This window comes from Amblyomma maculatum, chromosome 5 (assembly GCF_055883805.1).
Source record: "Amblyomma maculatum isolate TAMU_Amacu chromosome 5, ASM5588380v1, whole genome shotgun sequence".
NCBI classification, from domain to species: Eukaryota; Metazoa; Arthropoda; class Arachnida; order Ixodida; family Ixodidae; genus Amblyomma; species Amblyomma maculatum.
Window position 1 is genome coordinate 135,012,926 of NC_139348.1, and position 25,989 is coordinate 135,038,914.

The following is a 25,989-nucleotide window of genomic DNA, read 5'->3' on the forward strand; positions in this document are numbered from 1 at the left end:
CTGAGCTGTTGAGTGGTCGAAGTTTTTCCAAGGCCACCGATTGAAGTGGGAAAGTAAGATAAGAGAATGGAGATGGGCGGCGATGAGAGAAAGAAAGAAAGAAGTAGCTGCAGAGAATGGAGGGATGTTGTCCCCCAAAGGAAGAGGTGAAAGCGGAGAAAAACGAGACAAAAACAATGTTCTCCCTTAGCAATATTGCCCCTCGCTATCGGTGCTCACAAGTGTCAGTGTTCACGAGAGATGTCATTGCTGCCACATGTCTTCTTGCCCTCGAGCCTCTCTGCCCAGATCCTAGTGTTGTCTCAATCTCTTCATGGCCGTGGCAAATGACAGTGACTCGGAAGCGAAAGTACTCTGCGAGAAGGAGCACAGTCAAAATCCTATGTGCAGTCTTGTCAGCCGCTGCCTAGGGATGTGTCAGGACATCCACCAGCTCGCAGCATGTCTCCTGTAGTCTTGAATAGGCTTTACGGGACCTACTGCCTTGTCAAACAAATGCAGATTTAGTGATACACCTCATGACCCCAGGATCATCATTGCCTCGACTCCTTAATTTGGACAACACTACTTTCCTTTCATCAAGAAAGGAACGCCTCCGGTGCCACACACAGGCTCGTATCCCTCCTCCCTGTGCAGTGACCCTCCCCCACAGTCTCACCCATGCAGAGATGGTTGCGCTTCCGATGATCTGTGTCGGGGTTGCCCTCACTCCTGCAGTTTCTCGGACGTGGCCTCATTTCCGGCATTTATGTCCCTGCCAGCTATTTTTGTTGTTGTTGTGTTGTGGTTGTCCTTCTTTTGTAGCTATATTGCAAATCTCTAAGTTGGTTATTCTCAAATCTTTATTGTAGAAGCAGTGCTGTAGCGTGAAATGCTCTTATTTTGTATGTGAGTGTGTTTTGGCCGTGCTTGTCTGCCTACAATGGTACTTTCATTTTTGTTTTGTTTTTGTTTGCCATAACGCATGGGTTTTTTTGGTTTTTCTGAGTACATTGTACATCGCATCATTTGCCTAACCTATTCTGTACCATAGGTCTGTTTTTATTTTATGTCGATTTCCCCCCAACAAAAATGCCCAAGTGAGGGCGCTGTAGGTACTGTGTATAAATAAATAAATAAATAAATGTGGAAACTCTGAAGCCGACATTCACCCCTTGTTGTGGGACTGTCCTGCACTGCGACCGACAAGAATCGGGCATCTGACGGTAGCATGTCTTTCAACTAGGAATCCTGCTGCATATATTGCCTGGATGCAGGGACCACGTCATCACTCACTCCCGGGCTTCATAAATTCAGCAAACCTTTTTCCACTTTGATGCTTTTGCATGTCAGCCTTGTCTTACTTGTTTCTTTCAATTGATGTTACTTTGGTAATGTTGCCAATACGCAACAATGACATAGTTTTCAAAATCTTCTACAAGTGTGCAGGCACGCATTTCTATTAAGAGCTTTTTTTTTTGCCTGCGGCTCTTACTCTAAATGACATAAATGATTGTTTTGACTTGATTTGTTCATGTCATACCTGATGGTGATGTGTTTTGTGCAGACGTCGATCCCCGACGGAGGCCTTATTCCCAAGACTTTCTACATGTCCGAGGAGGACTATGAACGAGAGAAGGCTGATGGCATGCACCTCTTCGATGACACCATGTACCACTCGGTCAGCCTGGCCCGAGGACAGGTTCATGAGGTGTGAATCATGGCTTTTTTTTTTTTTGCTGCAAAAGCAACACTATGACAGCCAAAGCGAGACCTCGCTTTGCCGTGAAGCTACGCCATGAAGAGTCGTAGCTACAGTCTTCTCATAAAAAAAAAACCACCCTGCCATGACATTTTAATTCACGTTACTCCTATGCCACGGGCGGGAGCTGCCAACTCGGGTCACTCCTTTCATACGGGAGGGTGATATCAGAATCAGCCTGCCAGAACTGTTTGCATTCTCGTTACCCCTACGACACGCAGGCACGTCTATATGTAACTTTATATGTCGTAACTTTATATGTGGGCTGGTAGCTTACGTCATATGCTGAAAGGATGAGCTTAAGTGTCCTCAATATGTAGCACCTTACACTGATAGGGCGTGATAGGGGAATAATGTAGCAGGCAAAAGAAGCTTCCGCCGTTGCTTTCGCAATTCAACTAGGGTTAACCAAAGCTAAGTCACAACTAAGTTTTTTTTTTTTGTCTGTGTGGGCCAATTTTCTCAAGGTAATGATTAACAGCCTAGAGAAGGAACAGCAGTTTACGTTAGGTAGCGAGGAACTGAAAGTAGTAGGCGAATATGTCTACTTAGGACAGGTAGTAACCGCAAATCCGGACCATGAAAGAGAAATAAAAAGGAAAATAAGATTGGGATGGCGCACATTTGGCAAGCACTCGCAGATTGTGACTAGCAGCCTACCGGTATCGCTAAAGAGGAAAGTATATAAGAGTTGCATCTTACCTGTACTCACCTATGGGGCTGAAACGTAGAGGCTAACCAAGAGAGTTCTACTTAAGTTGAGGACAACCCAGGGGGTTATGGAACGAAAAATGGTAGGGGTAACATTAAGAGATAGAAAGCGTGCAGAGTGGGTCAGAGAAATAACTCGAGTTACCGATATTCTAGTAGAAATTAAGAAGAAGAAATGGACATGGGCAGGACATGTAGTGCGAAGAGAGGATAACCGATGATCGCTTAGGGTAACAAACTGGATTCCAAGGGAAGGAAAGCGTAGCAGGGGGCGGCAGAAAGTTAGGTGGGCGGATGAGATTAAGAAGTTCGCAGGGGTCAAGTGGATGCAGCTAGCACAGAACCGGGTTAATTGTGGAAATATGGGAGAGGCCTTCACCCTGCAGTGGGTATAGTCAGGCTGATGATGATGATGATGAGATTAACAGTGCCATAAGTTGAGCAAGTCGGTAGCAGTTTGTTATGACTGCTCTGTCCGAGGGGAACTCTAATGCCAGCACATACTCTATCATGTCAGTTGTATTGGTCATCTCTGCTTTTGTTTTCTTTCTTTTTTCGGCATGGGAGTGTTAGTATTCCCATGCTGATGTCAGTGGTGTCAGCTGTTTGAAGCCTCACAGCCTTGAAAAAGTTACGAGCATGCTCTTGGAAGGTGGTGGTTGGCCGGTGAAACTGCGCTGGTTGGTTGGCAGTTTGTGTGGCGTCATGAGTTCAGATGGCAAGTTGGAAGGAACTGCTGACTTGTGCAGCTCTTTTCATATGGAAGGATGAAGGAAATGGTAATCTAACAGACTGGACTGATGCAGCACCTTGCGTTTGAAGCTTCGCCACCTCAAAAAATCGCGGGCATACTTCAGAGAAGTGTAGTAGGAGTGTCCATCACTCTGACCGCAAGGTTGTGATGGCCCTTTTAAGCTCGAAACCGTCACCAGAAAGAAATGTCGACAGCTACAGGGTATGCCATGTGGTCCAAGTCACTTAAAACGAAATTGCCGGGACACAAACAAGCAATAATGTATTCGTCATTTCTTTACATAGGCGATATTGTGTTCATGTAGCATACTGTAGACAAATAACTCTTGAATATATGGCACATGAATCTCATCGATATGTGTACTTTTCTTTTTTCTTTTTTGCCAATACAAGCAGCAGCAGCAACAGCTGCCATTTTTTAGCATGAACTGTTGTAGCACCACAGGCTGCGACATTCGAGAAACGGAAGCAGTGGAGACTGCTGCATTTTACAAATAGATACGCTGATGAAAGTGGAGCACGGTGCGTTGCACAAGGATCGTAGAGTTTCCTGTGTGATGTCGATTCATAATTTACTGTCGCAGAGCTTTGGCACGGTTTTGAAAAAGTTTAAGCTACTTCGCACTGGCTAACGGACAATCGGCTTTGCGAGCTCATTCATGAAGGTCAACCACTGCTTAGTTACATATGCTTACTTCAAGGGGGGTGGCATTGAGGAATCGAAAAACTTCGCAATATCGGGGAATTTGCTGCAGGGAAGGTTGCTACAGTGCAGTGCTTGGCATCACTTGTAGGCTGATTGCTCAGCTCATATCCTAGCTGATCACTAGGACTGGCCCACATTTTCATTCAGAGTTTGAGGAATTTCATAACTAGGCTGTATCCAGCCATGAAAGACTAAAAATATAGAACTTGCGCCTGGTTAGTGGGATTTATATTAGTTTTTGGTAGTACATCACTTTTGCCCATTCAAAATAGCTACGTATTGGCTTACTTATCATGTTTACCAGCATCGGACTGCATGATTCTTGGCAAAAGTTTGCGCTTCGTTTCTGACAAAACCTTCATGGAATTGGGCACTTTTAAAAGGTTTTTTGTTGCATGTAAAAAGTTGGATGCTTTAGATCCAGCAAACGGTCCCTTGAATTTAAGCATGATTTCTCATTCTCTAATGAGCTAGAAAATTGAATTTTGTCACGATTTTAACTGCAACATAGCTGCATTGTAAGCGTGCTCAGTGTTATCCAGGCTGCGGTGCGAGAGCTATAAGGGTTGCTGCCGTGCACATGCTAAAACAAGCTGTTTTCTCTAGACTTAATGATTTAGATGCTGCATATTAGAGCTTCATCTGGCTGATGCACCAATATTCTCATCATTGTCCTGGCTACGTCCGCTACTGGAAAAAGGCCTCTTCCATTGACATTCAGTTAACTCTGACCTATGTTTGCTGCAGTTCCCTCGTCACTGCAGACTACATAATTTCATTGGCCCAAATGACTTCCTGCCACCCCCTGCTACGCTTGCCTTATCTGCAAATCTATTCTCATTATTCTTAGCAACCATCAGTTATCTTGCACCTGCATTACGTGACCTGCGCATGCCCATTTCTTTGTGATTTCCACTACGATATTATAGAGTGTAGCTCTTATGTGGCCCGTTCCTGGATAGCATATTGTTGGTGTAGTCGGCAGCGGTGGCTGTGTAACCAGCCACCTGCCATGGCTGTCAGGTGGGCAGAGTGGAGAGATAAGGACTTCATCCCACTCTGAGCCACAGATTGGAGCCAGCGAGGTCGTGTCATACCCTTAAAGGCAGAGCTTAAGTGTTCCTCGAAAATATATCTTATGCTCTAAGCGCAGATGGAAACATCTCTCTCGAATTTTTTACCTCGACATATTGCAAAGCCAAATACGACATAAAGCCAAAGCCAAAGCTGCGCTCAACGTTCACATTATACTGAGTATCGTAATCGTTGGCATATTTTTTGGCAAGCATTTGTTCCCTGACCCTATTTGCATTCCTGAGCTCGAAGCAGGTCATTATATCCAATCACTTCCCGCTTCTCATGCTGCATCTCCTTCCCATGTGTAGACCAGAGACATTCCATGTCTAAATTTAGTAAAGGTGCTTATTCAACGCTTTCAGGTGGTGGTAAACGTGGCTGACCAAGGCAGTGTCATCTGTTGGGACTTTGACATCATGAAAGAGGACGTGTCGTTCACCGTGTTCCATACGACTCGTGAACTTCCACCGCCAAAGACAGCTGCAGAGTCTACTGAGGGCGACACAGATGCCGAAGAGGAGACAGTGGGATGCACCCATTCGCCCCTTCCTTTGACCATGCTGACGCTGGACACTCCACCGTCGGTGCTGCCCAAGGGCTGGGTGGCTGGGGTGGACTACCGCACCGTGGAGCCCTGCCTCACGTGCCATGACGGCGAGAGTGTCCAGGTGAGATGTCCACTGGGAGACACATGCGAGCTCTTAAAACTACTATCTGTAATTAAAGCAAGAATTCAAATCTGTAGTTAACATTTATTTTAAGCGCTGCTACAGAAAAGAGGGATGTACGAAAATGTCATGTCACCAGTTAGAAGGTCAGCCCTTGTATGATTTCATGTGGCCTCCGACTTCCCTGCTTGCTGTGCTGTGATTTTTGTTAACACGATAATTAAAGGCCATATTCTGCGGAAAATCTGGCGTCGGCATTGTTAGTGTTGTGACCAAAAAGCCACGGGCATGGCCCTGGCGAGTCATATTGGCAGGTGAGCACTGATTCCTCGATAGGTTGTGTGACGTAACGACACCGCATCCTGTCACAAAATTGGGAGAAGCTGCCAACTGAGCTGCTCGTGTGAGGTGGGATAGTTGGATGGGAATCATCTTTCCGGGGCTCTTGGATGTCGAGTCAGGCACGCTACTCCTAGACTTCACAACGCCTTCAACACCTGTCTAAATCGCGAATTCATAGTGCGAACCTGTTTGGAAAATCGTGAAGCTAACGCAGCTCTGCCTGTGTGTGACAAAAGATGCAGTAGAATGAGACATTCCCATGTCGTGTGTGCCATTCTTCATATTTGTGATCTTGTCAGTCAGCACTTCCATCTATTTTATACATGCCAAACTGTCGATTTTGAGGAGTCTGCGTATGCTCCTTCTACTGCAGGGCTCGCACGTGACAAGTGCGCCTGGCACGTACATTCTTCAGTGGCGCCACCTGGAGGGTCCCCAGCACCATCCGTTTGAGTTTCCCCTATCACCACACAAGGCCAAGGTGATGTACTACTACGAGGTGCTCAAGTCACAAGACTACAAGTGAGTGTGCAGGGTTACTCTTTTTAATTTTCCTTCCACTGTCCTGGAACTCAGTATGCCTATTCTTATCTCTGGTCTGTTTTGCTTACATCGGACAATGCTTACTTGTTGCTGTTTGCATGCATTTGGTTGGGGCTGTAACTAAGTTTTAGGAGATATGAATGGGCTCGGGCATTCCCTTCGTGTGCCATATTGGCTGTCGGGACTTGAAACCCCGTTTTAATCGCTTTCATCATGTTGCGCTCGATGCTTTATCTGATGCTGATCGTGCTCCAAATGGATTTCTGTGCACAAAGTTAAATTAGCCTGTTTTGATATCAGACCGAATTCTAACAACGAAAAGGCCATTGTCACTGAAAGTGGAGCTTTTGTAAGCAATAATAATAATTGTTTCATAGGAAGGGAAAGGCACAGTATCTGTCACACTTGCTCTGTGGACACCTGATCCTTACCATAAGGGAAGGGAGGAAGGTGGGAGTGAAGTGGAAAGAGAGAAAGAGGAGCTGGCATCGTAGAGCACATGGACGCCTCTTCGTTTCAGTGTCAGCGCATGTTAAAGATCCCCCCCAGGTGGTCGAAATTCCGAAAAGGTGAAAAAAAGAAATCTGGATGTCAGGTGCGATGAGTGCCATTGCAAGGTTCGGGCCAGTAGGGACAAACTTGGATTTCATACTCAAAGCAACGTTTGTTGCGCCTGAGTAATTATACGGGGCAACACAACACTAAAAAGCAATTATCGTAGCAAGCAAACATCCCATTCGCATAAATCACCAAAATGGGAACCGCACGCAAAAAAGGGGAAAGGAATGTTCTCGGCTCGCGTGGCTTTGCGCTCATGGCCTGGAGCGGTAAGTGCGTACGATGACCGGGCGATTCAGAAAAGAAATAATCGGGCCGAAGAAGGTCGTCCCACACTCTGGAGAGGAGGTCACTGTGGCTACGCAAGGAGAAAGACAGAAGGCTGCGGCGGTGTCACTGGGGCCTTTTAATTTAATGAAATTAAATCGGTGATACGTACCACAGATAACAGCGTTTTTTTTCCTGTAGTGGCGCTGCCGTCGCATCAATGTTACCGACGGAAGCACCGCTACAAGTATAGCAGCGTCTTTGGTTGCATGATTTTTTGTTTTGAATGCATTTTAAAATCAAATCGAGCAAGATTAAAGAATAAAAGTGGCTGTAATTTATTGAAAGAGGAGAAAAGTAGGCTTTCACTGATATGAAAACAAATAACTGTTTTTGTGACGCTGTGGCATTGTCATAAAATGTAGTATGTTCACTTCAGACACTCCAAGAAGATTTAGTAGCAACGAAAGGATGCAGTATGATGCCACCGTCCACTAATATTTTGACTTTCTTGATCAGTTTAAGATAAATTTCTGGTTAAACAGCGAGTTCTTCCCCTCGATACTGCCACAAAGTGGCAAGATGTACCAGAATATTCGAATATTTTTAGAGCCGTGAGACTGGTTTGAGTTTTCAAGTAGGTTACATGCCGTTTACGCTCTCCCACCTTTCAGGGGGTCGGTGTCAAGCCTGCAGTCTTCACACAGTGGAAACACGTGCAATTCATCGAGCGACCACTCATCGGCGCTGAGCTCGTGCCCGTCCAGGTGATGCCAGTGACGTCAGGACCACATAGCCACCTGATCGCCAGTCCAAGCCACCACCTGCTGGTCCTGACGGCGACGGGACTGTTTTTTGATGATGCGCCTCCAAGGAGACGATGACCCCCATCGGCAACAGGGAGTTTTGGCTGTACTTCCTTTCCCAGAGGATATGTTGTGCTTTGCCAAGTCTGTCGACAGCCTTGTGCAGATATGGAGGCACCTGTCGTGTACTCCCATGGACTGCTTGAAGTGCTCTACATGTCCGCAAAGCGTCTTTAGCAGCCGCAGTTCCTCGGAAAACGACTACGACGGCGTACGTGCGGTTTGTGCACATGTTGTGCTTTGGTGCTGTTTTACACGAGGCCACATCTTTCTTTCTTTTCTGGAATGGAGAGGAGGTGGGGGAGCAGGTTGTGTCTGTGCTGGAGGCACCCTGATAGTAGTAATACATTTTGGTCGAAAGAGAAGCAGTCCATAGTGTACATAGCCACAGAAAGGAAGAAGAAAAAAAAAGGAATACCTCTTGTCAGCCTGTTGTGCGTAGAAGTGATCTTCCCTTCGGAGAGACAGCGTGCGTGTTCTCCATACAAGTCCAAACCCCTATTTTTCTAGGGTGGCCTATTGCGCCATTTTAGGGTCTTTTCCTGTAGCAGTTTAAGTAGAGCCTCTTAGACTTGTACAGGTGATGGTAGCAACAGTGTCCTTTGTATCGCTCACCCTGACCTGTCCTTTAAGTGTCTGGGGGTTCGAAACAATCCGCTTGTAGTTAGTGTCGGAGACAGCCATCCATCTAAAACAACCCATCAGAGCATAATTGCAGTTTGAAGGCTTCTCTTACACATGGGGATAGCAGCCTTGTACAGATCAGCTGCTTTGTTGACTCCTATCTTTATCCATGGTATTGAGAACCATCAAGTTCGTAAGCACTGCTAAAGTTTTATCCACATAACTCCAGTCTTGGTTCACGTAGCTCAGCTGAGCTGTCCGTACTCTGTAGTTTCAAAAGACTGTTTCACCAGCCGTTGTTTGTGATGAAGGTTGTTGTTACGGCCAAATTCTCGCGAGGTACATTCCAGGGGCAGGATATTAGGCCAAATATTCCCGTTGTGTGTAGATGTAACTTGTCCTTTTACCTGCAGTTGTACATGAGAGGACTTTTTTTCCGTGTTGTCTTTTAAGCTTCAAGCTGTCAGTGGCAGAGAAGCTGCGACACTGTGTTGGTGATCAAAGTATTTTCGAAGCTGTCGCCAAACAGCTTACACAGCCATTGTACAACTGTGTATCCACAGCGGGAACACACATGTGCTGCTTGCTGGTACTTGCTTGTTGATCTTAACGTCTTGCAATTTTATTTCTGACCTGCGGCTTTACATTCCTATAGCGCACAGCATATGATATGTAGCACCTCGGCAAGAGCATCTAGTATGACATTGTCCCATTAACTGGACCAGCTGGGAGAGCCCTGCACACTTGTTGGAGAATAAATGGGAGGAGGGGGTGCAAATAGAGGCATAGAATCAGTTTGGGGCCATAAGACTATTGTTGTGCAGTGCCCTCTTACATCATCGTTGCAAGCTTTGTATGGTGCTGCAGTAAGGTGACAAGCATTCTGGCGTCTACAGTTGCAATTCGGTCTTTCTTTGCTTCATTCATTACTGGCACTTAAGCTTCTCTCGAGTAATCGTAACTGCATTGTTATTATGCAGGTCACACTGGGAAACGAGCTCCTTATCACATTGTTCTGCTGTTCCAGAAAGGGACTAATATGCAGAGTAGTTAAGGTAGGTTCAGCGGTGTTGTAAAATGCCATGTCTCGTGCCATGGTTCTCCAAGTGCAGCGTATGGGCACCGTGGTGTTGCAGCTGGCCGGGATATTTTCTGTTGTGTTCCCGCAATGTGTTATAGTACGCTTTTTTGGTTAGAAGGTGGCAGCAGTAGTCTAGCAATGCTAGGCTGGAACCATCCTTGCTTTTAATTACGAAACTTAGTAGACCATCTTCGTTCAGTTACGTAAACTTACAAGCAGCACGTGAAATCGCCAGCGAGTGCATTTTTCTTTTCGCGCCATTTTACAGCAGCGTGGCAGTCTCATATTAAGTGCCAAAGCAGGCACATGGCATGCTTTTTGACTTGCCTTGTACCCCACGTGGACATCAAAATTAATGTATCAATGTGCTGCGCATTAGCTTCCTTGCTTGTAGAGAAGCTTCCTCCCACCAATCAATTCCATTTTTGTGTTGGTGACAATTGACCTTGGCTGCACCAACATTCCCTTGTCGACCTCGTTAGGCTTGTGCATCGTTGACCTCCGTACACATTAATCGTAGCCTGGGTCGTGTGTGCGACACCTTAAAAGGCATCGCCATGCGAGAGTCTTCCAGTGGTGCTACTGTTGAGGCCAACCAAATCCAGCTTTGAGGCATCGGGGGGTGGGTGCTGTTACACCAGGTCTGCTCGCTTTGCGTTAGAAGGACCCCGGTTGCAGTGCCCCATGCTTGACCTTTGACCTGTGTCACTCGTAGGCAGTGGGCTTCCACTCACAGTATGCCCTACATGCGTTTGGAGCATCAGGGACTGCGCACAATGCCGTTCACGGTGCTTCCTCGGCGTGGTACGACATGTGCCCACGCCATTGTCCATCTTCATGTGTCATGCTGCGGTGCCACCAGTGTTTGTGCATGTTGGTGTCAGTTTGTGCGTCACTTGTAGAGTCCACATTCTTTTTTTTTTTTTTTTTAGCACTACTTTTCTCCTGGGCAGGTCGCTTTATGGGATTGTGCAATGGTGAAAGTTCTGGCGCAGCGAAGACCTACTGGTCATTAAGTTTCTCAAAATTGCCTAGGGGAGTATAGTAAAGGTGCCACTATCTATAAGGATTTCTTAAAACGCTGCATCAACTGCGGCAGTGCTGGAAACTAGAGACTGCGTACTTAGCTTGGCTGCTTTTAGGCTAAAAATGTGGATGTGGCTGCAGATTTGTTGCTGTGCTATGATGCGGTCTACTGTTGCCCAGATTAAATTTATTCGATAACACAAATTTTGCCTCTTGTAAATTTGATGTGAGTGAATGTTTGATGTTTGGCTGGTACGGAAGCTGCCGCAGCATTTCTTCGAGGTTTGCCTCGAGAAGATTTGCATTATTATGACCAAATCCACACTTTTGCCTAACAATAGCCAAGCCAAACAGGGCAAGCGTCTTCCACCCGGCATTCGTGTGTCCATCTTTCCACAGTGTGTGAACTGCTGCGAGACCTCTTTACCCTCTAGGTAACTTAGAGAAACTTTTGGGCCATGAGGAAGTTCTTCAGTTTTGTGCACAGGGTTAGGACAAAGGTGCTACTGCACTGGTAGATTGGCAGACAAATTGAGAGAGGCCAGACATTTCCATTGCAAAGTGACAGCATTGAAGTGATGTCTGTGGCTAAGTTTTTGTTTGCTTTTCTTTTCCTTGCCATTTTCAAGAATTTGTTGCTAGATTTTTTTTTTTTTTTCGCTTCTTGCCTCTTTGTGTGACCCAAGCAACTGTGACTGTACGTAGGTGTTAGGAACTGTGGCATGTCAATGCTCCCCCTCCCCTACCAGCTACGTATGCTTTGTATATGTTCCAGTGGATGTTGAAGGCGTTTTTGTTGCAAAGGCGCACCATTTTAAACCTCTGCATGCTGTAGGTATTGACCTGTACCTGTGCGTTCTTCCACATTGTGCTGCCAGTTGTCGCGTTGGTGTTTTTGCTTTACTTGAAAGGAATGGGTGGATAAGCTTTTTGTTAGCGTGCTTCTGGTATTGGCTAGTATCTAGCTCTAAGGGACTTCTTGTTTCTGCAGCAAATACTGAAAAAAATCATCAACATGTTGCCATTGTATCGCAAAGTTTACTTTTAAGCTTACTGTCTAGCTTTTTGCTAATTTGGCCCTTGTTCAGAAGCCTGTTGTTATTTTTATATGCGTACTTACACAGTCTTCTGCTTTTGCCTGAAGTCGTTTGCTCCTTTGTGATGCACAAAAGGAGCCGCGTGGGTTTGGCGCAAAATAACTGCGAACTTGTGAACGCATTGTTAGTTAAAGGTGAGATGTGTTTTTCCTGATGCTTTAGAAGTATATGTATAATAAAGCATTCAGTGTATTTTTCAAAACTGTGCGTCAATTCCTTACGATAATTCAATTTTACTCTCCCTTCTGCCACTAAGAATCAAGTGGGGAAGGGGAAGTAACCTTTATTCCAAACAGCAGATTAAGTAGTGTTATACAAAAAAGGGGCAACATAATAGCTTGGCGCTCAGTTCATGTCGCAGTCATTAACGAATACACACCAACTAGCCCAACTGTCTTCCATGATCAGTTCATGAAAAACTGTTCCAACACCACAGCATGCTTGCACCTGCATTTGACTGTGAAGCAAGCTACCTTTTCTGCACAGCAGAAGGAAAGGTTTGCCAGCTTGTTTCTGTTGGGAAAGCTCTGAATATAGCCAGTTAGTTTTGTACAATTACCCTCAGTAGTATGCAACTCTGAGTATGGAGGAACACCAAAAGGGTAATGCAGAGATCACAACAATGAGTGTAAACTACTACAGTTGAAACTCGATTTAATGCAGTTGAGGGGCAGCCGTAAATTATTTCGTTAAATCGAATGAGGCATTTCTCAGTCCTATAGTTTTGTGCATTCGATTACAAGGTGTGGCAGTACCCAAAAAGCTACCACAGTATCATACTTATGAAGCGTTAGTGCTCCCAAAATGAAATGCGGCGAGCAAAAATGACCGGCGCCGCTAGCACACAAGAAACAAATTGTTACTCATCAAGAAGAGCCCAAGACGAATACAGATTTATTTTCCACCAACGAAGTCTGTGATCATTGCCTGCGTGCGCTTTGTGAGCAATGGCCGCACCGATTTCTTGTAGGTCTGAAGTGCTACGCTGCACTGTAGGCTTAACAAGAAGCATGCACTCAAAGGCACGGGGAAATATTCGCAGAAGCACAATGACAAACGAACCACACGAAGCCTGCCACAAAAAAAGCACCAAAGTGCAGCACCACCCCTTGGAATGCAACATGACGCTTTTTTTGCCGCTGACACCATCTGGTGAGTTCAACTGAACACTACAACTGTCGTTTCGAGCCGCGCAGTTTGAAAAAAGCGGGACGAAGGTGCCCGCACCCTGTTACCGTGGGCTCGCAATCAATAAGTTTTGGGGTGCTCTCCACAACATACACCAAAAATAGCCCCTTTCCACCTTCATTTTTCGAAAAAGGTTCGTTAAATTGGGAAAGATCATGGAATTATTTCGTTATTTCGAGTTAGTCAAAGCATTGGATCCTATGGCATCTGAGGGGGAATTACGATATCTTCATTAAATCGGGTTTCGTTAAATCGAGTTCTGACTGTACTCCTGTGCATACGTGAACAGTGAAAACCAAAGCAAGCAAGAAACTCACAGATGTTCATGACGCCTGTACAACGCAACATTCTGCAACAGTAGCTAGCGGTAATGAGCAAGCATTAAAGTGCACCGCTACACAGAGGTCGCACTCATTAAAGGGACAGTTTTGGTACTGAGTAGAGTTCATTTGAGTTCCTACACTGAAAATTGATGTTGCACCTTGTTGGCAAAAGTTAACCATGGTTGCCATTTAATCGAAGGAATTCAAAACACTATGGTTCTGTCTAGTGTCTGAAGCTGAAAGCGCTTCATTGGCAATACAAAGATAGCATCGCTTTTCATGAACAGGCACACTGGTAAGTGCATGTAAGCTTATTAAAAAATTACGGGACACTTAGGCTCTGCCCTTATGACTCTCTAGTGCTAATGGCACCAGTCTGCCAGCTGTCTCTACAGATGCTCGTTCGCTTAACTGCACTCTGGTACTCTTTTAATCACTAATCCCTTAATTTGTGCATCTATTACCTCACACATACTCTTTAGCATACAGTCTCAAGCTACCACATTATGTGACTGACCATCTGGTATAGTTACAAAGCCTCGCTTTAACCAAACTGTGTTAACGTGCATGCATTCGACTCTGGAATCCATGGCTCCTTTGCTCGATTCCCAGCTCGTGAAAATACTTGCCTTCGATGGAGGCAGAAAGCAACGAGCCCGTGTGCCGAGCAATGTCGGTGCATGCTAAAAAACCCCCGATGGTCGAAATGTCTGGAGCTTTCCACTATGTAGTCTCTCGTAGCTTAAGTCACCAGGGGTAGGAAACTTCCATAGAAGCCATTTTCCCTCATTTAAGACACTAGCCCCAATTCCTTTCATAGTGGCCGGAAGAAAGCCTGTTGAAGCGTTGTAAAAAAACTATCGCCATGCGTGATTCGAACCATCACAGCCAAAAAACAAAGCACTTCCCGATGCCGGCGCCTTAGACGACTCGGCCTCCGCTGAATTTTATCGCGCCACATGCATGCACTGGAAGTCTTTTTTTTTATAAGCATCAGTCTCCTTCAGTCCCCAGTGTAGTTGAAACCGAAACTAGCAAGTTTCCTATCCATGAAGTCGCCTGGGGACGTTAAACCCTATAAACCTAAGCCAAACCGAAAACACTTCCCTTCCTGCAACTCGGCCGCGTGGCGTGGTCTCGTGACGTTGCACAACCTGTCGCCTACCAGATACATGCTCTTTTTTTGCCCACATGCTGACGGCACTAATTCCATTTCTTTCTGGACAATAGGGCCTTTATGGGGGACATTTTCGTGCAATGAAAATACAGTATTAATCTCATTTTTATCCTAATATCAAATATGTAATAACTTTTTCTGATATGTCAGTCTGTTTTCAAGACATTCAAAGTTTTACTCCTTTGTTTGCAAAAACAATAGGAAGAAAAACACTGATTACAAAACTATTACTAATATGTGGCTAGATAGTATGCAGTACAAGGAATGCAGTGTAGGAAGTACTTTTTTTTATTAAGGCAATATTTTGTAATTTTTAGCTTGTTGGATTTCAACGCATAAAGGATTGGTTGACAAGCAGTTTAATTACAAAATGCACAAAATAACTAGCACAGAGAAATCAGCTCCCAATATTGTATACTGTAAGCTACAATAAAATGATTCCTTTGTCTGCTCTTGATGGAAAGATATTCTCTTTTTAACCTACCAAACAGCCAAAAATACGTATTTGGGAAAAAATTAGATGTCTTCAGCTCGTTTACGCCTTATAAATAGGATTGAATGACCCAGGGATGAGTAAATACTACCTAGATTTGTAGGAGGTGCTGTAGATTTTGAAAATCTCATTATCCAGGAATCAATTTTTTTTTCTTGCCTGATTTATTTGGGCCCAATAGTGCACTTAAACAATTCAGTAACATTTTACTGAGATTTCAGCATTTGGTGGAATACATGAACACAGTTTTACCACCAGCTCAAGCTTCAGTCTGAGTCCTGTCATTTTCAAAGGAAAATTATGAATTTAACTGCTTCAATACATGCAGTGCTCAATTATAGAAATATGAGGTAAAATATTTTCATTCCTGCCATAACCTTGTAAGACATTTCAGCAGTTATATATGCAATGTCATGCTTGACAAACTTTAGCTTCAAAGAATTCAAAGGAAGACATTTTTATTTCTTCATTTGAGGGGCACCTGAAGAGCAATCCTTTTGTCAAGGTTAGTTATGTTGAGTTTTATGGCGCAAAAGCAATTAAGGCTATGATGTGCCAAACAATATGTTGAGATACCGCAATAAACGAGTTAGAATGAACTTTCCTAAACTGGCCCATTGTATTGTTAATGGTGCCCTTCATTGTGCTATCTGCAACACAATAGTGGTGACAAAGATTGACAATACGCATTTGAATATTTTATTTTTTTTTTACGTTTACGTTGTGTAACTGGCACTGTGTTTCTTCTATGAAAATGCAAATGTCATGCCCCTCTGCTGTGATAGCTATTAGCACTTCAACTCATAAAATCATGCTCTTGTCATGGTCAAAAAAATAAATCATAAAAATCACATGCAGCTGTGGGAGGGAAGCGAACATCAGTGACAAGAGAAGACCAACGCCACCAAGGCGTTCCCCAAGCAATTACATGATTTGGGTCTCTGCAATCATTTGTGGTTACACAACTCTAAAAAATTAGCATCAGTTTGTCACTGCACATACAAAGATGCATATCCAGCAGTTTTTTTTATAATGGCGCCTTTCTGTTAAAGGGCAAATATCTCGGCCAATTTGAAAACAAACTGCATTTCCTGCTTATCACATAAGCTTTTGTTATAGAATCGATCAACAGATAAGGCCGCCATACAATTAGCTGCAAAGCCCATTTGACCAGGTTTCATGCAACCCGCAAAAAAGTGCAAGGATGATAGTTTGGCCTGCGCTTGAGTGGTCACTGCAAATGACGGCTTCACACAGGCCAAGGTGGCATTCTGAAACGAGTTGCACTCCATCGACAATGCAAAGAAACCAATGGTTTCATGAATGGGTGCACAGGTAACAACACCCGTTCTTCATACTTTAACAGGACTTGTACATCCCGTCGTCGTCAAAATAGAGCTGCACTCCATAACAATGAGCCAACTGTGGTCAGATGCCACTACTGGAATCCTTGAAGGCAGGAGAGCAAGATGTTTGCACAGGCAGGCCAGACGTCATTATTATCAGCAACCACTTGAAAGCGCACATTGGAAGGAACCTCGCGGCAAACATAAGCAGCAGCAGAACACCATGAAGAGAGAGCATGTAGAGAGATGAGAGTTTCAGCTGCTGTGGATGCTTCACAGCTGATTACTATAACCAGCCTCACGCAAAGTACGGTTTTATTCTGCTCTGTATACAGCCTCCAAGCCATCAAAATGCACTTTTTTCTTTCCAAACTTCTTAGCAAATTCGATGGCCGTAGTGTGCTAAGTTTGGTGCACTAGAATTCTCAGATGCATATGCAGGTTTACACATATATTTGTGAATTTATATAAAGTACTAATATTACCGTGTTCTGACAAATTTTTTCGTCATCAGCAGCAGCTAGGCTATACCCCACTGCAGGGTGAAGGCCTCTCCCAAATTCCTCCAATGAACCCAGTCCTGTGCTAGCTGCATCCACTTGACCCCTGCAAACTTCTTAACCTCACGCACGCAGGTAATTTTCTGCCACTCCCTGCTAAGCTTTGCTTCCCTTGAAATCCGGTTTGTTAACCTTAGCGATCATCGGTTATCCACCATTCGCATTGCATGTCCTGCCCATGCCCGTTTCTTCTTGATATCAGCTAGAATGCCATTAGCTCGAATTATTTCTTTGACTGACTCTGCACTCTTCTTATCAATTAATGTTACACCTACCATCTTTCGTTCCCGAGTTCTCTGCATTGTCCTCAACTTAAGTAAATCCACTTTCGAAAGCCTCCACGTTTCAAATATTTCAATTTTTTTCATGCATACGCCCAGCCATAATATATGGCTACTTTTCAGCACCTTATCGGTTACAAGAATCTTAATGAATTATTACAAGCACTGCCTGAAAGAGGCAAAAACTGTGCCCAAAAATGGCTACATTCAGCCATTTTTGTAGCAGTCGACATGGCCATTAAGATTAAAAATGAAATTATTACTTCAACACAGAGCAGTGGTAGCTCCCTATTGGCAACACTGTTTTCTCTATGGTGGCTGTGGAGACAACCAAACGACGCCTTGAGAACTGGATAACGCATACTAGACAAATAGTGTTGGTGGCGTTGCGCCATGGCGGGACAGACTGCGTCACAGTCGGGAATTGACTTGGCTAGGACCTTCTGGTCCACCTGGTAAAAAAGGGAAGCCTCAGTACAAATCCAATCCAATCCAATCCAATGATGGGGCAAGCACTTCAGTAAATGCTTCTTCAAGCAGCACTCGCAAAAACAGCACGAGCAGTTGATCCAGACCAACCGTTAGCTGGTGCCTTGACACTGGCAGTTCTCACACTTCCCCTCGGCCTTTGACACAGACGGCTTGTGGTTAGGAGTCCATGGTCCAAGACTATCCTTGGCATAATAGTCCATGGGATAGCGCTCTTTCCATGCTACTGTTCTCATTGCCACATTAGCCTCATATGGTGTCAGCACAGGCTTGGCAAAAGCGAGGCCCCAGTCAATGGACAAACGTGGGCATGACGTCTGTACCCAAGCATCCACATCCTTGAAGAGTTCCAGCTTCTTGGGAAATATCTCCGAGAGAAGAACGCAAATCACTTTTCTTTGCGCAGACATTCCAGTTACAGAAAGGGTTTTCTTCAAGCCATCGGCAACCTGCAGGTTGCCCTGACGTCCCAATGTGCCCAGGATAACTCCAAATGTACCGGCTGTGGCAGCTTTCTGTATGGCTGCCTGACGAACTTTGAGCATTGTAGAATGGTCGTACCCTTCTTCGGTCAAGGTCTTATCATATGGGTTGTACCTGCATTTTGAATTGCAGCTCTTAATGACAGATTTATGACAAAAAATAGCAAGGCAGCCATAATGAAACTGCAAGGCGGAAATCCTTGCTAAAAAAGGAAAAAGTAAACAGTTCATTGTCCGTTGGTGATTGCACTGGGTACACATTTGAATATATATATATATATATATATATATATATATATATATATATATATATATATATATATATATATATATATATATATATATATATATATATATATATATATATATATGGCAGCTAAATATGCGAGACACGTAAACTCACTCTCATACTTCTGATGCCATACCTTTTGAAAGCGCTAAGTGCAAAAAATGCAGAACACTTAATTACCACACAAGAATGAAAAAAAAGAATCAACCATGCCCCTCAATTTGTTTTTCTTTGCAAATTCACTTGACTGGGCACTGTTTACCTTACTGCTCGTCACATTTTCTTGCGCCAAAAGTGATTGTTACTGTTTTGATACCTCAGTGGACTAAACCTAAGCAAAAACTATTTCTCAGCAATGCCCACACGTATTTAAGAGAGAGAGAGAGAGAGATCGGAAAGCGAATAAAGCTCATTGTTCACCTGTACGCCTTAGTCCGTGGATTGGCGATCATTAAAGACTCCATGTGGAACCTCCCGTCACCGACGTAAATGGCTACTTCAGCGTCGTCGATTATCGGTGACGTGCAGCCCAAAATTTCCCCAGGACTCAGCGGCCGGATCTGCGGCGCTCTCGCTTGGTACCCATCGTTCCTTAGCTCAGCGGCGACCACCTGGATGGTTGACACGAACTGAATGGTGCTCACGAACGCCAGCCGCGTGTCGACGCCCCAGTTTCGTTTGATGCTTTCCACGAGGTGGTGCACGTCGATCTTAATATCCACGAATACGTAGAGCATCTTCAGGCCGGCCATCTGATCTACAGGCACGAGGCAGCTGTGTCCGTAGTGCACCATGAGATCGCACCCCAGGGCGCGAGCAGTGTAGTCGTCGATGCAGCAAGCGCCGTAGGTCACGTCACCGAGAATGGCAACGTCGCAGCCGGTGAATTTTTCCAGTATGTCGGCGATAGGCAAGGCGAATATCAACAAGCCCTCGGGAAACTGCAATGCGACATTGCGAGCTCCTAGCTGGCGGATTCTCCATATAGTTTTAGGTACTTCAAAGTTGTAATTGCACGGCAGACATCGAAGGGCGTCCAAAATTTCAGGGTCCTCGGCGATCTCAGGCGGCACTTGGTTTGTTGTTCTCACCCCTGGTCTCCGTGCTGAAAAAACCTTACGGGCCGGGTTCGCAACGACGGTAATAGCTTCACTGTTTTCCATCATTTCGGGATGCGATGCAGATCACAAAACAGTCGCGAAAAACTATACTACAGAACTGCGCCACGATGTTACAGAAGTTCCAGCCATGAATACCATGTCCATGAGTGCCGAAATGCTGGGCGCAGCCATTATTTTGATGGTGCTGCCGATCATGCTGTCGATGACATGCATGAAAACATATTCTTACATGTTTAACCATGGACATACCATGCAATTATATTTTGTTGTGCATTATGTTCGTGAAATTGTGTGCAGCATACTATATAAATAGCCGCGTGGGTTTAGCAAAAAAAAAGTAAATAGTTTATAAAATTTTGAACGTAGTTTTGGTTTCAGTTTTTATCAGTCTTGAAGTAATTTTATATGTGAATTTTATATGTGATCAGCTCTATGCGCCTACGTAAAGGTTAAAAAACAAATAAATAAATAAATAAATACCGTTTAAACTGCTGTTTTGGACTCTATAAACTTTAATTGTAAAATATTTAATTAATATATGCAAATTCATCCATTCCATGTCGTTCCATTGTTCCATGGTTTCCAAGTAAATAAAAGCGCTTCCGTAGTTGGAAAGTACAACATTGCAGCAAGAGATCGTACATGTAGTTGTGCATGTTTTCATTGGATGTTTTTTTCTTATATGTCGATAGAAAACAGAAGCACAAAAATGATTGTTTCTTCTTTTTCTTCCAAATATCACATTGTACCATTAACCAGTTAAGACTAGCTGAGGGGAGATTGGGAGGTCTTACTGCTCAAGAGCCCTCGAGGTGTTGTATTTTGTCGTCGGGATGGGACGTTACAGCCGATCGATGCACTTGGGAGAAGCTCTCTATAATCAGTCAAGCAATCAAACCTCAGTGTCTGAATACCAGTTTCCCTTTGAATCACGCGCTTTTGTTTACACCCTGACACATAATTTCGCAGAGCAAAGAAACCCGCGCCGGATAGACGCACTTTGCCGGATATATCATCTCAGCGCCGCCAGTGGCGTGACACTCTGCTGACCTTCCCAGTCTCTGGCAAATGTCTCAATCAGGCTCAATCTAAACACCACAGATTCTTATACATGGGTCCTCTAGTGAGCTTCCCAAGTGGCCTGATAAAAAAAAAAAAAAAGAAAAGAAAAGAAGCTGTGGCCGCGAGGTCGAGATACGTCCCGCCAATGGCTGTGGTCGGACACCAAAGCATGTTGACTGTATAAACGCACATATGCATGCCGCTATCTTTCGTTCTCCGGACTCCTTCCACTGATCTCTATGTGTCGGTTTGATTGATCTCCCTTTTTAAATACATGCATTTGATAAGGTCTAGCACAGTGATTTACTACAAAAAAAAAAACGACTAAATATTGCTTTCAGCATAATCTTTACGAATTATTAAATTGCCGCCTGACCTTTCTGCAGTAAGACCAGCGCTGGACCAACGCTGGACCATACTATATCTAGCACCATAACCATACTTAACTCTTTTTAGAAAGAATGTCCGCGGACTTCGATGGAAAATAGGAGCCTCTGTTACGAAAATTGGAGAATGTAAATTTTATTTCATTTCAGCCATGTTTGCGCCGGATAAGCAGACATACGCTACGTATGACGGTGTGACAATTGCCTCAATTTTAAATTTTCGCGGCTTTTACATTACTTTAAGCACGTGACATAAACAAGCCAATGAACTACGCCTAGGAGGTTCAGTGAACTTGTTTTGTAGGTAACCGGCAAGATAGCTGTGCAGCCGACTCAAAAGTTTTGCCAAGTTTTGCTTCCAGCCAGCTGTGTGGTCGCGTCTTGGTCAGCGATCTTTCCGTTGCGGGACGGGCAGCCAAGGCCGAGAAAGCACGGCTCATTTCACGCCATGAAAGGCGGAAGTTGACGCCTATGACTTTCGAAGAAGTTAGCGCCACGAAGAGGGACGGATTTCGCGGAGTCGCCGACAACGTTAGCAATCAGGTCTGTCTCCGTATCGTTTCTCGCTTCTTTTTGAGTTGATCCCTCTGTTGGAGATCGTGCTTCGCGGTCTTTCGTGACTAAACGGACGTCTGGACAGTAACTGGCCAGTCGCTCTTTCTTTGTCTTGGCTGCCGCATTCGCCAAGGCGCTTGCTTATCTGACGGTCGCCTGTTTTTCCCCCTCGCGTGACCGGACGAGCCAGCTGCGGCAGCTAACTCGGTCAGCTCTTGACGCCTGGAGACCTTCGGGACTTGTCAACAGCGACAGGTTTCAGGGTCGTCGAGACCGACGCAGTGATTTCAAGCCAGCCATGCAAGTCCTTGCTGTCTTCGTCCTGACGACGTGCGCTGTTGCCGGTGGGTCCTACTAGCTTTTTTCGCTTGTTCTCTGCCCTCATTTGTTGACGCGATGCGCGAGCGGCATGCTTGCCGCTTTGCTCTTAAAATGCTGCCATGTCGAAGTATCCCCGCTTCCGCTTTGTTCCTGGAGTGAAGGTAGCATCGTCATTTTTATACCAACAGAGTTTTAACAATTTCTGTACGTGCAGTCGTGCTGGCGCACCAGACCAGTTCAATTCCGGAACTTTGAGCCTTTGAATGCACTTCGCGTCGGGTTTAAAAGAAGGTGGTGCGAGCATTTTTTCGCCATCGTGCTAGGAAGCGCGCCCACCTCATCACAGGATGCCCTCAAGCACCACACGTTACGCCAAAGTTGTGTGTTGGCTGTTTATTTGCCACGTGTTTACTAGCTTTGATGAAGAGGCTGTTGCATGACGCTTGAAAAATGACTCGCCATCAGATACCCTAGGCGTGCGCTTTGGCTCCCTATCCATTTTTTCTGAAAGTAGTGTTTTGACTGCTCTTTTGCCTTGCGGTGCGCTGCTAATTTCATTGCACAAGGAAGAATTCATTCAATATGGCATTAAAATAAATTTTGCCTATTTATCTGTGCCAAACCTTCACCAGAGCTGAGGCATGCAATAATGCAGGGCCCCAAGGTTATATCCTCTTTTGGTTTTTCAGTTTGTACAAAAATCTTTATTTACAAGCTTGGCTGCATTTTGCATCCTTCGAACTGCATCGGTCACAGCCGTATAAAGGAGGCCACAGATTTCAACATTTGCGACGGGAACTTCGTTTGCAAGTTTTGGCATGATGTTTCATAAGCATTATTCTCCCGTTTTATCTATCTCTTTCGTTGGCATATACCAGACCGCCTGCCTGGAAAGGAATTCTTCATCTGAATAATACAGGTATGCAGGGTACAATAGGATCTCTGTAGTACATTAAACACTCTCTAGTTTAGCTCCGAAAAGCTATAACAATGCTTACCTTCGCCAAACGAGAGATGCCTTGAGATAAAAATACTGAAAATGCATTAGGCAACTGGTTTTCTACCCTTTTAGAAACATCTGCAACTCTGACCGCATATATAGTTTTGAAGGACTGCAACCGGTTAAACACACTTTTACCCTTTGTCATTGGTTTCTTCCTGTTCAGGTGTGACTGCATACGTCAGCCACCGCCATGAAAAGCGAGACATTGCCCCACTCTGTGACAACAACGTTGACCAGCAGGCACGACTGGAGCGTCTTGTAGAGCGGATTCGTGACCGGCTGCGTGGTGAGGAGCCATTCCACCTGCCCAGTGAGATAGCACCTCTGCGGCTGCACGACGGCGTCCTGTGGGGTCTCAGTACATTTGAATTGCGCCATGCACCGCAGTTGGTCTGTGGCAGTGACTATGCCAACCTTACCATGCTCATTGGCCTGGTGCGACCACATGTGCGTTACAGGTGAGGCACATTGATTTGCAAGTGTTGGGCTGAGCTTGAGATGTATTTTTCTAGGTTTTTTTGTTTAGAAGTTCGAAACATATTGATGGCTCATTTTAAGTCTGAGTATTTCAACTTTGTTTTCTTCATGCCTTCTCTTTTTTTTAATGCTTTGCAAACTAGGTGGAACTTTACACCAATCCCGGGCGTCACTGGCCAGTTCATTGCACATGCTGACCGTGCCACTGTGGACGTTTTTCTTCAAATGCCGCTGCGCAAGCCCAACGCAAAGGCCACTGTCAAGTCATTGAAGGTCACTGAACTCAGTCAGATCTGGGTGAAGGTTCCCAGTGTTCCTGTGGTTAGCTGGGTGGCCTCTCAGATAGGAAACCTTGGTACAATGATCAACCGGAAAAACCTGAAAGTATTCCTCCAAGACAGCTTGCGCACCTCCATCCAAAGGACCCTTGACAAGGAGCCACTCTAGGGGCAGGTATCTGTTCTCCGTGCTCGAGGGTCACATGCATATGCTCAAAATTGTCTTCAGCATGCCATGGGATCAAAAACACATGTGCTGTGGAATCAGCTCACATGTCGAATATATTAATTTGCTATTTTCCCCATCACATGGAGTACATGAATGTTCATATATGTAGTCGTGGGTGTTCGTTGCATGCAAATTTGCACAGACCATTAAGGGTACATTTACACGCGTCATACTACAGGGTCATTGACAATATTGCATTCGGAAATTTAAATGCATGTACTAAATACTTGGCTGTGCAGTCTGTGACGTCATGATGACTTATTGAAGCTTGTTTTTAGACGTAATGTAGACAATATAATTGTGTGAAGAAACTCTAGCTAACTGCAGTACTCAGAAATAATTTTCTGGCAGCTTTAGACATTCTTTTCTCCTTGTTCTACCACTCGACCTTGCAGCTCACTCGCTGTTGGCATGGCATGCCCAGTGGTATGTCTGTGTAAGAGGAAAAGGTTGCCGGCGAGCACCTCAAGGTCTGGAGCGGCGTCGCCTTCATTAATATTTACATACGGAGAAGTCTTGCATGTGTGTGATAAAACGCCCCAACCTGTAACTAACGTTTTGCATGCAATTTTTATTTTATATTTGCAGCCACCGTGCAGCTCGAAAATCTAAGCATTTCGTTCTTTTAATTGCATAGCGCCATAGCTGCAAAAAAGTTGTGGGCTGGGAATGTTTTCGTTTTACAGGTACAAAGCAACTGATATTTTAGATCAATCATCTTTCTGTTCAGCTTTGCTATATTTTTTGCGGAGGATTTCACGATTGTGTTTATGTGTCAGTCATGGTAAATGTTGTTCAAAAATTTTCAATATTGTGGCTGTTTTAGAAGTTGTATTTGCCGTCTTTACACGATGCTCACAGTCATACATTCGCACATTTTGATACCGGTGCACATCTGGTGCCTGACTCAGGCTATTTAAGATTGAAAATACACCTGCCCTTTTAATTCTTACGGGGCTTTGGAATGATTTTTTACTTCTACTGATGACATTTTACTTGTGATGTTGCTATGCTTCTAAGCAACATAAAATTATTATTGGGCTATTTTTTCTTTTTGCCAAGATTTTGATATTATTCTTGAACATATTTTTGTGCGATTTCTTTCAACTGCCTTAATGGTCACAATTGTATTTAAGATAATGCCTGTATGACCGAAGTGCTTATTGCCGAAGAAAGCAATATGCGTTGAGGGTGACGAGTCTTCCATTTGAAGCAAGTGGACTTCAGCACATACTTTTAGAGAACTGCACTGTCTCCACATTGTGTCAATACTCTTGCCTGTTTGTTTCTTTTTTTCTTTTTAAGAAGCACTATTTTACTTTTTGCTCTTGCCAGGGTTCACTGAACATGTGACCACAGTCTTGTCCGGCTGTTTTCCAGACAGTTTTGAAAACATTTGAGATTCTTTACACTAGCTGCCTAGTCCTTGTATAGGATATTGCAAGGTCACACTATTTACTTCATTAAACTTATACCTCGTTTTATGTGAGCATATGCATGTCAAGGTGCATCCATGTTCTGACCTGCGTATCAAATAAAGGAGGACCACCATAAGCCCACTTCTCTCTCTCTTGATGGCCTGTGAGGGCAGCCTGTCCTTTGCTGTCATTTTGTGCCTTCCTCTATGCTGGCTTTGAAACCACCCCATATTTGTTATGGTTTGGTGTGTGATATGCTTTATTTTTACTTTTATATTTTAAGTTTGCATGACAGTTTGACAGCAAAATGTGTGCCGTGGTTCAGAGGGAAGAAGTACGAGAACAGAGGAAAGGAAGAGAAAGCTGTGTTCGTGATGTATGCAGGAATGGCACGAACCCCATTACGTCTGGCATAGCCTGGTTATGACATTCACTGCTATGTCATCTGGTT

The 25,989-nt window shown here is 44.5% G+C and overlaps 3 protein-coding genes across 3 annotated transcripts in view; 2 read left to right on the forward strand and 1 right to left on the reverse strand.

The window, feature by feature from the left end:
* Window positions 1-11,620, forward strand: part of retm (real-time) — a 48,446-nt gene extending 36,826 nt beyond the window's left edge. Inside the window, exons 8-11 of the mRNA XM_084604401.1 lie at window positions 1,547-1,690; window positions 5,351-5,656; window positions 6,372-6,520; window positions 8,041-11,620. Coding sequence (XP_084460527.1) covers window positions 1,547-1,690; window positions 5,351-5,656; window positions 6,372-6,520; window positions 8,041-8,137 — 696 coding nt within the window. The 3' untranslated portion in view covers window positions 8,138-11,620. The remainder of the gene's footprint in view (window positions 1-1,546; window positions 1,691-5,350; window positions 5,657-6,371; window positions 6,521-8,040) is intronic.
* Window positions 11,621-17,198: 5,578 nt separating this feature from the next.
* Dph1 (diphthamide biosynthesis 1) lies at window positions 17,199-20,017 on the reverse strand. The gene is made up of 2 exons (XM_084604402.1): window positions 19,109-20,017; window positions 17,199-18,514 (listed from the first exon to the last, which is right to left on the reverse strand). The coding sequence occupies exons 1-2, from the start codon at window positions 19,852-19,854 to the stop codon at window positions 18,010-18,012; spliced, it is 1,251 nt and encodes a 416-aa protein (XP_084460528.1). The 5' UTR covers window positions 19,855-20,017; the 3' UTR covers window positions 17,199-18,009.
* A 1,550-nt stretch (window positions 20,018-21,567) lies between these two features.
* On the forward strand, window positions 21,568-25,674 carry LOC146189640 (uncharacterized). The gene is made up of 4 exons (XM_084604403.1): window positions 21,568-21,800; window positions 22,003-22,156; window positions 23,300-23,594; window positions 23,757-25,674. Exons 1-4 carry the CDS (start codon window positions 21,729-21,731, stop codon window positions 24,058-24,060), a joined length of 825 nt encoding a protein of 274 aa, XP_084460529.1. The 5' UTR covers window positions 21,568-21,728; the 3' UTR covers window positions 24,061-25,674.
* Window positions 25,675-25,989: the final 315 nt, after the last annotated feature.

Coding starts and splice junctions, on each gene's coding strand:
- Dph1 (XM_084604402.1), bottom strand. CDS start 19,854: ATGATGGAAAACAGTGAAGCTATTACCGTCGTTGCGAACCCGGCCCGT. Junction 18,515..19,108: donor CCACGGACTAAGGCGTACAG/GTGAACAATGAG, acceptor TTCAAAATGCAG/GTACAACCCATATGATAAGA.
- LOC146189640 (XM_084604403.1), top strand. CDS start 21,729: ATGACTTTCGAAGAAGTTAGCGCCACGAAGAGGGACGGATTTCGCGGA. Junction 21,801..22,002: donor CCGACAACGTTAGCAATCAG/GTCTGTCTCCGT, acceptor CGGACGAGCCAG/CTGCGGCAGCTAACTCGGTC. Junction 23,595..23,756: donor CGACCACATGTGCGTTACAG/GTGAGGCACATT, acceptor TTTGCAAACTAG/GTGGAACTTTACACCAATCC.